Source organism: Camelina sativa, chromosome 1, assembly GCF_000633955.1.
Source record: "Camelina sativa cultivar DH55 chromosome 1, Cs, whole genome shotgun sequence".
NCBI classification, from domain to species: domain Eukaryota; kingdom Viridiplantae; phylum Streptophyta; class Magnoliopsida; order Brassicales; family Brassicaceae; genus Camelina; species Camelina sativa.
Window position 1 is genome coordinate 2,577,818 of NC_025685.1, and position 14,019 is coordinate 2,591,836.

Here is a 14,019-nt window from a genome sequence, read left to right on the forward strand (position 1 = left end):
TAGATACATTTTCATTATTTTTCAAACTGTTCCTTGAAGACTTTTTTTACCAATTAATTAAGCTAAGCTAGTGTGTTGATCGCTGTGGAGGTATTTTAGATATGACTTTTATTATTTTTGTTTAGTTTACAGGTCACAGCACACAGGTCATGATCTTATTCGAAGATGATCATACAATTGTGTCATTCATCATTAATGATTCACAAATAAACATGAACCTCTTTCCTTCTTTATCTCATTTGAAGAATCAGCAACTCTGGTTTCTCTATGTACTCTTTCCACTGGCAGCAAAACCGAGCTACTGTTGCTCCATCTAGTACTCTATGATCCGCAGCAATGTTAACCTGAATCATAAACCGGCCGATTCATAATCAGAGACTTTTGGTTACTGAAAACAGTTCTTGTAACTGAGATATGGTGAACAAGATAAAAAGCTTTTACCATCATTATTGATGCAGGATATACAGTTCCTTCTTCTGAGAATTTTGGAACTTTCTCGATCCTTCCAAGAGCGATGATTGCAACTTCCGGTAAGTTTAGAAGAGGGGATCCGAATTTCCCACCTATTGCTCCAATGTTACTCAGAGTTATGGTTCCACCCGTTACATCCTCGGGGTTAAGTTTGTTGTTTGTCGCCAAATGTTGTAACCGTGACAGCTCTTTGGTTATCTCTAGCAGAGATAATGACTGAACATTCTTTATATTAGGAACAACAAGGCCATGTTCAGTGGCCATTGCAACTCCAATGTTATGTGAACCTGCAATAAACCAATAATAATATATCTTTATCTATAATCCAAGGATATCGAGCTCAAAAATCAAAACGCCAAATAAGAAGTTCCTATACCTTTGAGAATGATCTCGAGAGATTCTGCGTTGAAGCAACTATTCACTAAGGGATATTTGGCTAGAGCCATTGACAGTGACTTGATTAAAGTAGGAAGAAAAGTGTGTTTGATGGTGGAATCTGTATTGTTCTCTTTGAAGAACTGCTTAAGCTCCACAAGTGCGTCGCAGTTTATCTCTTCAACGAAATGAAAATGCGGTACACTTGTAGCCATAGTCATTGTCTTGACCATTGCTCGGTTGAATCCCCTGAGAATAATGAAAACTTCAGGGGTTAATATAGACACAGGATGAGAGTTGATTTAGCATGATAGGAGCTGTAGGCGTACCTTAGAGGAATTGTTTTATCTTCAAAGTTACTCGCTATAGTGGAACCCGAGTCTTCTCCTACAACAGGATGCGCAGAAGAAACTGAATCTGTTACGAATCCTTTCTGGTCACCAAATCTAAGAACATCCTCTTTCAAAACCCTCCCATCTTTACCAGTTCCAGTTATAAGATTGATATCTATGCCAAGATCTTTTGCAAGATTACGAACAGCAGGTGTTGAAAGAGCTCCAACAACATTGTCTGTTTTCTGCTTTGAACCTCCCGGAATTACAATTTCTGGACTATCAGCGGTTACTAGAAGAGCATCCTGCGCGTCTTCAACTGCCAGCCTAACCAGAGTCTCTCCAACCTTGCATCAATAGATTTTGCCACATATTAGTACTTGTGATGATAGTAAAACATCTGATATCTGATCTTTAAGAAGCTTTTTTAACATATAAAACATTAACATGTCAAAGTCGTTTAGCTGATAATCCACCATCACTTAGGTTCAAAGTTAGAATGAGTGTGACATACTTGATCTTAGTGTCTGATACGTAGGTACTACGTACATTCCAGAAAGAAAGCATTGAATTTTGTTTCATGTTGTGAAGCTCTAACCTTAATAATGTCACCTGGAGAATGTGAAACGAGAGCCACTTTCCCCTTAAAGCGACTGGTTATCTCTATTGTTGCTTTATCGCTCTGAACTTCACAGAGTGGCTGAAACTCTTCAATAAGATCTCCCTGCAAAAAAAAATGCAAACACACAAAAATGTCTGATTCATAACGCTTGTTTAGAACGAAACAGAACAATATATAAAAGAAAAAAAAAGAAAGAAACTTTGAGCGGAGAAACCAAGAGAGACCTCTTTCACAAACCACTTGAGAAGCTCACATTCAGCAATACCTTCCCCAGTTTGTGCTAGTGGCACATCAATTAGCCCTGCATTCGAATCTATGGCCATGGCTTCGTTCGAATACCAGCTTCTACTTCCTCCAAACCATTTCATCAACTACGAAAAAAACATAACAAACTTGTTTTTGATTTTTTTTTTGTTTGGTCCAAAAATTACCATAATAAATCCAAACATTCTTAGCAAACGAGTTTTTTCTCAAAGTTTCCAACTTCTAAGTCCCTATTAATTTATACTTTAGCTAATGTCAGGGTGAATCCAGAAGAACAATCATACCTCAAGAATAAGAAAATTGGTGTAAAGAAGAAACTTACAGTGGGAGGGTGAACAGAGAATGGGCGCGACGCCGGAGAAGAAGACGACTGAGAATGAAACTCCGGAACCCGAAACGGCGGAGCGCAGACAGAAGACGAGCTGAATGGGCGGAGAAACCGATGGCTCCGCCAGATCCGTCGCGCGATCATCGTTGTTAACGGTTGGTCTCTCTTTGGTAAAAAAGAAAAAAAGAAGAAGGAGAAATAGATAAAGACAGATGAACGAACTGGTGAGAGATTGTCTCCAAGAAGAACTTAAAAAGATTACGTACGGTGTTCTCTTTTGTTTCTCTGTTTGAAAATCGGATTAAGACTAAAATGTACTGGTCTATTATTTACAGTATTGCCCTACTATTCGGCATTAAATTAGTGCAAAAGAAAAAGAAAAACACAAAAGTATCGGATTGGTTTATCTGTGCCACATCAGCAATTACTCGAAGAGGATCAACGGTACACGCGTATCCTCATGTACATATCAGTCATCATCCTTTATATAGTAAAACCTCTATAAATTAATAATATTGGACCAAGACATTTTATTAATTTATAGTGATATTAATTTATAGTATAAATTAATAATTATTAATTTATAAATATATTTTTAATAGTTTAACTTTTAAAAATTATGAATTGAAACAATTTTACCAATAATTTCGAATATTCAAAATTTTATGATATTGGAATTGAATTTGTAATATTTAGAAAACATTATTAACAATAAATTACAAATACAATAGACAAATTCACTTATACACATGACATACATAAAATTAAATTTATGAATAATAATATAAATTGTTGTATTTTAATAGTCAATCAAACTATCAAAATGTAAATGATAGATATCTAAAAATTGAAAACTTAAAAAAAATGTAGCTATATTTATGACATGTTACAAAATATTTTCTATAATTATAGTTTAAAAATACAACATAACAGTTGTTTGTAGATATTAGCTTTAGAAAAAACAGATATTATCTTTTTTTTTCTTTACATACATTATATATATATGTAAATTTATATAATTATTAATTTATGATTTTATTAGGACTATATTTTACATGGGAATTTCAAAAAAAATAGTATCTTATTATCTTATCGAATTTTGATATTTTTTACACTGACCTGACTTGAGACTGATAAATTTTTTAATTTATAGTAGTTATTAATTTATAAAGTATTAATTTATAGAGATTTTACTGTAATAAGAAAGTGGTAGAAAAATGACCAAACAAGTTATAGAGATTCCAATGTGAGGCTAATCAAAAATTCATCCCAAGATCTCTGAAAGAAGTGAGCTACCATACCAACCAACCGAAAANTTTTTTTTTTTTTTTTTTTTTTTTTTCTCTTTTGAGTTTTGCCAACCCTACTTTCTTTAACTTGTCTTCGAGTTTCGACCTTGGAAAAATATTATACTCGCCGACCAAATCCATCATTTTTATAGTCAAAGTCTTAAAGTTGAGCCGTTTTACTACTGTTATGGTTAATTGTGTGAAAGCTGATCCAATACCTCTCTATCTAGTCTCTCTACCAGTCATGGATTGTTTTTTCACCGAGCAATACATGGGAATTAAATATTAAAATAAGGTACAATATGGTTTGAAGTATTGTCTAAAGCTTTTAATTACATTTTTTTGTTTGTGAAGCTTATACATGATGGCGCAAGCTTATAAATAATAGATTTAGCATGATCGATCGAATATATCAGAAAGATCCCAAAAAAAGAAAAGAAAAATTAAATCAAAAATAGCAAAAAAAAAAAGTACAACACTTGTTTACTTTTTTTAACGCTTTCATTCAAATATAAGATATTCCAAAAAGAAAAAAGTTTAGACAAAAAAATGGGCATGTTGCATCAGTTAATTTGTGTCAAATAAAAAAATAATTTAAATTTGAATTACTTTTTTATGAATGATACAAAAAATAAAATTTAACATCAATTCAAACAACTGATGTCATCAGTAATCTAATTTACATCAAATCAGTATAATTGATATAAATTTATATTAATTTGCATCACTTTAAATTATTGATACAAAATATAATTTTACATCACTTAAACAATCGATATAATTTATAATTTATACTAACATTACTTTAAAAAATTGATACAAATATACATCAATAAAAAGTGATGCTAATTATATGATTTTGCATCGATTGTAAAAACAAAAGTAGCTATTTACTTGTTTTATATCGATTAAACGATCTGAAGTTATTTACTCTTAATTTGTATCAATTAAGAAATTTGACACTAATAAAACCAACATGCATAATCATTAACAAATAAAATGAATATAAATATACATATCTATCTATTAACGTATTAATTTTAAATTTTTTCCAGTTTTTTAACTCTAGTTAAATATCTAGTTACTTCCTAGGTTTTTTTTAATTACAATATAATTTATATATATATATACTCTTTCAACCGTACTGTTTGATTTGGCAATAAATAAAAAAAAATAATTACAACCTTAAATCTTTATAATTTTTATTAAAAATGGTTTAAGGTTTCTAAATAAAGTTAAAACAAACGTTTTTTTTCTGTTGTAAGTTTACGCCAATTTCGACAGAAAAAAAAACTCAATTTCGAATTTTGTTTATAGCTCATGTATATCCTCAATTTCCATTTTAGGAAAAGTGAAAAATATTCTTTTAAACAAGTAATATAAGTTTGAAATATTTTACCACAAAATAAAAATGGCATTTTCCTTCTATATAGAAAATTAACTAATTAACTCATTCCTCTTTTTTAGGGATCCTCAATATTTTCTTCTTCAACCTCACGTTCACTTACTTTATAACTGTTAGTTTTTCTCCATCTCATGCTCTTTTTATTTTTTGGGAGGTTTTTATTTTCTCAATTTCTTCAATAAATCTACATATGTTGAGGCTTCAGTTCTATTTATCTCAAAGGTTGTGATTACACTCATTCTCATATTTTGCTTTGTTATGAGTTTTTTTTTTGACAACCTTTGTTATGAGTTTTTTGTTTATGTTCTAATCATGAGTTTGTGAACAGTGAGGAGATTAATATGTATGTACTCCTACATGGTTTGGGAAAAGATAATATGTAAAGGTATTCTTATACTTTCAAATAATTTTTCTATATCAAACAATATTCAAGAGATATAATCCGCTAAATTTTTTTTGTAGGATGAAGATATTTCCAAGCACCATGATAATTCAAATGATCCTTTGCCAGAGCCAACTTATAATTAGTCTACATGTAAAAATAGCAAAGTACAGAAGAAACCCCTTTTCAAGGTGAAGGATTAATGTCCCAAAGACAATGTAAATGAAGCAAAATGAAGCAAGATGTGATTCATAGTAGGGGAAGGAATCATCCTCGATTATAATCTTAGATCATATCATTAGTTTTTTTTGTAAAGGGTGATGATGATGTATATTACTAGGTTTGAATAAGATTTGATTTACTAATGGTGATGTATTAGTAAAGGTTTTAATATATTTTTATTGAGATTTTAATAGATATTTTAAACGATTTTTGCTATACAAAATATAATGATTTAAAAAATTGATTTACTAAAACATATTTTTAATTAATCAAATAAAATAGTAATACGAAAATTATATTTAAAAAATTGTAAATATCATAATTATTAGAAATCAATTATAAAAATTGGCATTAATTATAACATCATTATTTTCAATTGATACAAAAATTTAACATCAATTACAATAATTGCTACAAATACTAATATCACTTGTACTAATTGATACAAATTTAAAAACATTTATAATAAATGATACAAAACTTAACATCATTTTTTTACAAATGATACATATTAACATCAATAAAAATAACTGATGCAAATATTTTTAAAACTGATGCAAATTATTTGCATCGCCAAATAATAAATCAGTTTTATAAATGATGTAAACTTATTTGCATCAATTATACATGATGCAAATATATAAAATAAGTGATGTAATACAACCTTTTTTTTTTTTGTAGTGAATAACAAAGCAAAAGCTTGTTTTGATTAGATATTATATTATTTCGAATGAATTTTTTATTTAAAGCTGTAAATCTATACACGGTCGTTTAATTACAAGTCCGTGGTACACAATTAAGATCCGCCAAGTTAGGTTTGTCACAGGACTATGACACAAAAAAAAAAAACACACACACATACATATTTTAGTAAAGAATCCGCAGATTTGAACATAACAAATACTGTATATTTCGTTCTTAATTCGTGATTAATCTTATACTATAATAAGTGAATAAGGAAAAAAAAAAAAAAAACACTTATCGAAAACATTATCAAAGTACCGTTACGTTGAGGAGTGTGCCACTGGTACTACTACCATATTATTAACCAGACAGACGTCATCCATCATCTCCTTACCCAATTTATATATCCGATTTCTCACGTCTCCTCTCTTTTTAATAATTCCAAAGCGTTTTTATTTTATATTTGACTCGCAATCTCTCTCAAACGAAGCTCGAAGAAAAATGGATTCACGAACCAAGGGGAAGACGGTGATGGAAGTTGGTGGCGATGGCGTTGCCGTCATCACACTCATCAATCCTCCTGTCAATTCCCTCTCTTTCGACGGTACTCCTCTCAGATTTATTCCGTTAATTTTTATCCTTTGATTTTGATGTCATCATCATCAGATTTCTTCTAGGTCAATTTCGTTTTATATGGTTTCGATTGATCTCCGAAATTGCAATTCAGCTTTCCGGATCGAACTTAAATGATCTGATTATGTGGAATCCTGTGTGTCTGCTTAATTTACAGTGCTATACAACCTCAAAAGTAACTACGAGGAGGCCTTGAGCAGGAATGATGTTAAAGCTATTGTTATTACGGGTGTGTTTTTCGAGATCATGCCTCTTCTTCCACGCTTAAAATGTGAATTTTACTATGCAAATTTTGGAGATGATCTGATACATATGGTACAGGTGCAAAGGGGAAGTTCTCTGGTGGCTTTGATATATCTGGTTTTGGTGAAATTCAGAAGGGGACTAGTATGTTTACACACTCTCTTGTTTGTTGTTTATCTTTGGTGATTTTTACTTTCTTTTTATGTATTTGATGTACTAGGTAGTAATGTTTGCTTCTGTTTTTTTGCGCAGGGAAAGAGCCAAAGGTTGGATACATATCCATCGACATCATCACCGACTTGCTTGAAGGTTATTATCTGTCTATGTACCTACTTAATTGATTTTGATGTAGTGGGGTTTTCTGATTATGTGTTTCCTGAGGGATCGATTTATTTCTTTGGATTTAGCTGCTAGGAAGCCTTCTGTTGCTGCCATTGATGGGCTAGCCTTGGGTGGAGGGTTAGAACTTTCTATGGTACGAGTTTCTATGCTAATCCACTAGCTTCCTGGATAATCATCTCGTGAATGTTGAACCTGTTGATCTTTTTTCGTATTGAGAATGGGTGGTGATGCAGTTGTATGATTCTCTTTGTAGGCTTGCCATGCAAGGATATCAACTCCCGGTGCACAGTTAGGTTTGCCCGAGCTGCAACTCGGTGTTATTCCTGGGTTTGGAGGTAGATATTCAATTTTTTTCCATTGTCAAGTCCCTAATGTTTGCCTTTCCGCGGTGTACTATTTTTATGATATAGGAGGCAGATCTTATAACTCTTAATGAACCATCATATGTTTTTAAAAAGTGGGAAGTCAAAACATTTTTGATGCACACTGTGCTTTGAGGACGGGAAAAGGATCTTTATTACATGTTTTTTATAAAATGNTGTGTGTCTGCTTAATTTACAGTGCTATACAACCTCAAAAGTAACTACGAGGAGGCCTTGAGCAGGAATGATGTTAAAGCTATTGTTATTACGGGTATGTTTTTCGAGATCATGCCTCTTCTTCCACGCTTAAAATGTGAATTTTACTATGCAAATTTTGGAGATGATCTGATACATATGGTACAGGTGCAAAGGGGAAGTTCTCTGGTGGCTTTGATATATCTGGTTTTGGTGAAATTCAGAAGGGGACTAGTATGTTTACACACTCTCTTGTTTGTTGTTTATCTTTGGTGATTTTTACTTTCTTTTTATGTATTTGATGTACTAGGTAGTAATGTTTGCTTCTGTTTTTTTGCGCAGGGAAAGAGCCAAAGGTTGGATACATATCCATCGACATCATCACCGACTTGCTTGAAGGTTATTATCTGTCTATGTACCTACTTAATTGATTTTGATGTAGTGGGGTTTTCTGATTATGTGTTTCCTGAGGGATCGATTTATTTCTTTGGATTTAGCTGCTAGGAAGCCTTCTGTTGCTGCCATTGATGGGCTAGCCTTGGGTGGAGGGTTAGAACTTTCTATGGTACGAGTTTCTATGCTAATCCACTAGCTTCCTGGATAATCATCTCGTGAATGTTGAACCTGTTGATCTTTTTTCGTATTGAGAATGGGTGGTGATGCAGTTGTATGATTCTCTTTGTAGGCTTGCCATGCAAGGATATCAACTCCCGGTGCACAGTTAGGTTTGCCCGAGCTGCAACTCGGTGTTATTCCTGGGTTTGGAGGTAGATATTCAATTTTTTTCCATTGTCAAGTCCCTAATGTTTGCCTTTCCGCGGTGTACTATTTTTATGATATAGGAGGCAGATCTTATAACTCTTAATGAACCATCATATGTTTTTAAAAAGTGGGAAGTCAAAACATTTTTGATGCACACTGTGCTTTGAGGACGGGAAAAGGATCTTTATTACATGTTTTTTATAAAATGAATCAAGTCGCGTTCGTTTTTATTTTTCCTAATTATGGTCCTTTGAATTGACACAGGAACGCAGCGTCTTCCGCGTCTTGTTGGTCTCACAAAAGCCCTTGAAATGATTTTGGTACGTAGGTGCCTTTATTTCAATAATAGTGTTAGTCTGCTTTAGTTAAAATGTAACGACATTTCTTTTTTTGAAACATGTAGACATCTAAGCCAGTTAGAGCTGAGGAAGGTCATTCCTTGGGTCTTATTGATGCTGTGGTGCCATCTGCCGAGTTATTAACCACTGCTCGTCGTTGGGCCCTTGACATAGTTGAGAGGAGAAAACCATGGATTTCTAGCCTGTTAAAGACTGACAAGTTACCTCCTCTTGGAGAGGCAAGGGAGATACTGAAGTTTGCCAGAGGACAGACACGCAAACAAGCCCCGAATATGAAACACCCCTTAATGTGCCTTGACGCTCTTGAAACGGGTATTGTTTCTGGTCCAAGGGTTGGTTTAGAAAAGGTATATTATCTATCTTTCAATTGCTCTGTTACATGTTCTATTTGACCTTTTCTCCCCCAGACTATTGACCCGTACGAGTTTTCACCACATTGTTACGTACAGGAGGCTGAAGTCGGTTCTCAAGTGATTAGCCTTGATACCACCAAAGGCTTGATCCACGTATTCTTTTCTCAGAGAGGAACTGTAAAGGTTAGTGTTTATGCAGTCATGTAATTTGGACATAGGTACCATAATGCGTCTATTTGTCTTCTTTAAAAGATGTTAACTAATAGCATGAAAGCTTTCCCTCTTTCTGATATCTTCCAATCTATCGTATGGGCAGGTTCCTGGAGTTACTGATCGTGGGTTGATGCCTCGGAAGATAAAGAAGGTAGCCATAATTGGAGGCGGGTTAATGGGGTCTGGAATTGCCACCGCATTGATCCTAAGTAGCTATCCAGTGATTCTCAAGGAGGTGAATGAGAAGTTCCTGGAGGCGGGAATTGGCAGAGTTAAAGGTGGGACTGGATTATTGTATTGCTATTTAATGAACTAGAATAGCTTGATCTGACGAATTTCATAATTTGATCAGCTAATCTCCAGAGTCGTGTAAGGAAAGGAAGCATGTCTAAGGAAAAGTTTGAGAAAACCATGTCTCTCCTTAAGGGTTCTCTTGATTATGAGAGCTTTAGGGATGTGGACATGGTCATTGAGGTAATAATGAACAAAACCAAGCTGAAGTTGTTTTTATTGGGTTATATGATATAAGTGATTTGATTTTTTATGATGTCTTTTTTTTGTGGCTTGAACAGGCTGTTATTGAAAACATATCTTTGAAGCAACAAATTTTTGCTGATCTGGAGAAGTACTGTCCTCAGCATTGTATCCTCGCTAGCAACACATCTACCATTGACTTGAACAAAATTGGGGAGCGGACTAAGTCTCAGGATAGAATCGTTGGAGCACATTTTTTCAGGTGACTGACTACATATCCTTTGGAGTTTAGATGAATTTCAGGGAAAATTTTATGCCCAGAGTGGTTTTGCTCATTCTACACAAATCATGTGTATTCTTCCTCATGCAGTCCAGCACATGTCATGCCACTACTTGAAATAGTTCGGACCAATCATACCTCTGCCCAAGTAATTGTTGACCTGTTAGATGTTGGGAAGAAGATTAAGAAAACACCAGTCGTGGTGGGAAACTGCACAGGGTTTGCAGTGAATAGAATGTTCTTCCCTTACACACAGGCAGCTATGTTCCTGGTTGAGCGTGGAGCAGATCCATATCTAATCGACAGTGCAGTCAGCAAGTTTGGGATGCCAATGGGTCCCTTCAGGTATATATCACATTGTAAAGCTCCATGTCATTCACATGCACCATCTTTTAACTATNTAAGTCTCAGGATAGAATTGTTGGAGCTCATTTTTTCAGGTGACTACATATCCTTTGGAGTTTAGATGAATTTCAGGAAATTTTTTATGCCCAGAGTGGTTCTGCTCATTCTACACAAATCATGTGTATTCTTCCTCATGCAGTCCAGCACATGTCATGCCACTACTTGAAATAGTTCGGACCAATCATACCTCTGCCCAAGTAATTGTTGACCTGTTAGATGTTGGGAAGAAGATTAAGAAAACACCAGTCGTGGTGGGAAACTGCACAGGGTTTGCAGTGAATAGAATGTTCTTCCCTTACACACAGGCAGCTATGTTCCTGGTTGAGCGTGGAGCAGATCCATATCTAATCGACAGTGCAGTCAGCAAGTTTGGGATGCCAATGGGTCCCTTCAGGTATATATCACATTGTAAAGCTCCATGTCATTCACATGCACCATCTTTTAACTATTTTTGTTACTTATCTGAACGAGCAGATTGTGTGACCTGGTTGGATTTGGTGTGGCGATTGCAACTGCAACACAATTCATTGAGAACTTCCCAGAACGGACATACAAATCAATGATTATCCCACTTATGCAAGAGGACAAGAGAGCTGGTATGTGTGATACGAGAGCTAGCTAATGTTTATCGATTCAACATTTCTTCTAAATTATATGGTATTTCCTGTTGAATTCAGGTGAAGCCACTCGTAAAGGTTTCTATCTGTATGACGATAAGCGCAAGGCTAAACCTGATCCTGAGTTAAAGAAATATATCGAAAAGGCAAGGAGCATATCTGGAGGAAATGTTGACCCTAAGGTATCTATCTCTGTCCAAAAATCAAGTAAAGTTCGTCTTTTGAGTTTGAGAGGATCTTGCTGTTCTTTTTCTCACCCTGACTGGTTGTTGTGTAATGCAGTTGGTGAAACTGTCGGAGAAGGAAATAATTGAAATGACGTTTTTCCCAGTAGTAAATGAGGCGTGCAGGGTTTTTGCTGAAGGTATTGCAGTCAAAGCAGCAGACCTTGACATTGCTGCCATAATGGGAATGGGTTTTCCACCATACAGGTCAGTGTTTTCATCAAATAAATGTTGCAACTCTGAGATCATTATTAAATTCTCTTTTGCCCATTTTGGTTTCAAATCTAAATCTCTTGTGGAACAGAGGAGGTATCATGTTCTGGGCTGATTCCATAGGATCGAAATACATTTACTCGAGGCTAGATGAGTGGTCGAAGACTTATGGTGATTTCTTCAAGCCTTGTGCTTTTTTGGCTGAAAGGGGATCTAAAGGAGCTCCTCTGGTGAGTATTTCTTTGCTCTTCTTCCTTTCTTTATTTGGCTCGTATTTTTCAGTGTTGTGCGCTTGTCTATGGAGCAGTTGTTTTAAATACAATCTATATGAGCTTGGTTTATATTACATGACCATTCCTTAATTAAGTCGATTAGTGACAAGACTATTTATCTAATCTTGTCCAATTTAGCTCCTCATAGTTGAATTGAATCGATTGTGTAAGTCAGATTCTTATTTGTTACAATTCCATTTGTGTTGCAGAGCGCTCCCGTGGAGCAAGCGAGATCGCGGTTGTAAGGTCACCGTTTCAATGGAGCCGCTTCTGCATTACTGCATCTACTCTGTGTTTTCTTTATGTCCACATTTACTTAGCCGGAAAAGTTGGGATATTGTGGCCACAGAAGCCGCCTTTAAAATAAAGTCTCATCTCAGGCAGATGAAATCTGGGAGAAAGTTAGGGATTAAGTTGGAGAAACAAATAAGATTTACTTATGTTGTGCTTGGTCAGATACATTTTGTTAAAGTTCTATGATTAATTATTGATAAATGTCATATGACACTGTTAAAATAAGTTAGTGAAACTTGTGAGGATAACAAAGAAGCAATTCGTAATAACTAAAAAATGACAGAATTGGAGAAAGATAAGACACAAGACAAAGACAATGTATTCAAGATTAGAAAAGACACGAATTATCAAATTTTGGACCACTTTTTGTTTTTCTCTACGGCTCTCTCCTTATCGGTACGTCACATCTCCGTATATCAACTTCATTTTTCTACTTGAAATTCAGTGAAAAACATTTTGGTCTATCGATTCGGTCATATTGATTTTTCATATGTGCATTCTCAAGGATCTGGTTTTCATATCTATAAACAGATCTATGATAAATGGATATATAATGAATTATCTAATCTATATCGTGCAAAAAGGTGGAGTTTCCGAGTTCGTTTACGAATAGTGTGATCCAGTTAAATTAGCTACGTTTGCTTACTTACTTAAAGGTAATAGGTTATGGACCTTTTCCTAGATTTTGACGAGTATTAGGAACGATCCATCCATAATTAACACAAATGATAAAATGCTTTCACATTCACATAAAATAGCACTCACTCTGTTTTGGGAATTTAGTAGTATCTTTTTATATTAATAATATAAATCGAATACAAAAAAAAGAAAGAAAAAGAGAGGAAAATACAGTAAGTTTGTTAATAGTAAATGATTTTGTTTGCATGGTTGGGGGCCCTATAAGAAGGAAGACGGTGAATTTCGTAATTAACAAAGCCTAAGGATAAGTGATACTTATTTAATACACTAACTAACATGGGACCGGATTATTTATAAAAATGACTAACATGGGAAACAACTAGGGTATCTGCAAATAGCCAATAGTAATTGTATTTGTTTTTTTTTGTTTGTGAACAATTAATGTTTATTGATTGATGTTAACTATTTACTAGTATTTTATTATAAAAACCACAATGATGAGGGGAAAATCGACGACCAACATGGTCATACAACTTTTATTTTCCGTAACATCGATTTAACAAAACACCATTAATGTAGTTGTAGTGAAATAATAAAAGTTAACCCTACTAATAATCAAAGTGGTAATCTTGTAGAACGGTCACTTAAACACATGTAGTTAGTGTTTCCATAAAGGCTAAAACAATGGTTAGAAAGACACGTGGACATCGGGGGGTTGATAATGGACCATTGGATTTGGACCCCAAAAAAAAAAAAAAAAAAAAA

The 14,019-nt window shown here is 34.2% G+C and overlaps 2 protein-coding genes across 4 annotated transcripts; one reads left to right on the forward strand and one right to left on the reverse strand.

Annotated features, from left to right (window-relative positions):
- Positions 88-2,704, reverse strand: LOC104728014 (lipoamide acyltransferase component of branched-chain alpha-keto acid dehydrogenase complex, mitochondrial). Its single transcript, XM_010447082.2, has 7 exons — positions 2,387-2,704; positions 2,025-2,171; positions 1,777-1,902; positions 1,176-1,525; positions 848-1,095; positions 442-758; positions 88-344 (listed from the first exon to the last, which is right to left on the reverse strand). The coding sequence occupies exons 1-7, from the start codon at positions 2,534-2,536 to the stop codon at positions 231-233; spliced, it is 1,452 nt and encodes a 483-aa protein (XP_010445384.1). The 5' UTR covers positions 2,537-2,704; the 3' UTR covers positions 88-230.
- Positions 6,774-12,850, forward strand: LOC104728084 (peroxisomal fatty acid beta-oxidation multifunctional protein MFP2-like). Of its 3 annotated transcripts, XM_019244815.1 has the most exons (19): positions 6,777-6,978; positions 7,165-7,236; positions 7,329-7,394; positions 7,503-7,559; positions 7,658-7,725; positions 7,846-7,927; positions 9,176-9,231; positions 9,315-9,617; positions 9,720-9,806; positions 9,940-10,114; positions 10,189-10,310; positions 10,409-10,543; positions 11,002-11,030; positions 11,135-11,389; positions 11,470-11,591; positions 11,673-11,794; positions 11,895-12,043; positions 12,141-12,279; positions 12,531-12,850. In XM_019244815.1, exons 1-19 carry the CDS (start codon positions 6,876-6,878, stop codon positions 12,564-12,566), a joined length of 2,178 nt encoding a protein of 725 aa, XP_019100360.1. In that variant the 5' UTR covers positions 6,777-6,875; the 3' UTR covers positions 12,567-12,850. The 3 variants fall into 3 exon arrangements, with proteins under 3 accessions (XP_010445530.1, XP_019100360.1, XP_010445439.1); XM_010447228.2 differs by lacking the exons at positions 11,002-11,030; positions 11,135-11,389 and adding an exon at positions 10,681-10,935 and having other exon boundaries at positions 6,774-6,978; positions 10,409-10,572; XM_010447137.1 differs by lacking the exons at positions 6,777-6,978; positions 7,165-7,236; positions 7,329-7,394; ... (1 more) ...; positions 7,658-7,725; positions 7,846-7,927 and adding exons at positions 8,137-8,225; positions 8,318-8,383; positions 8,492-8,548; positions 8,647-8,714; positions 8,835-8,916.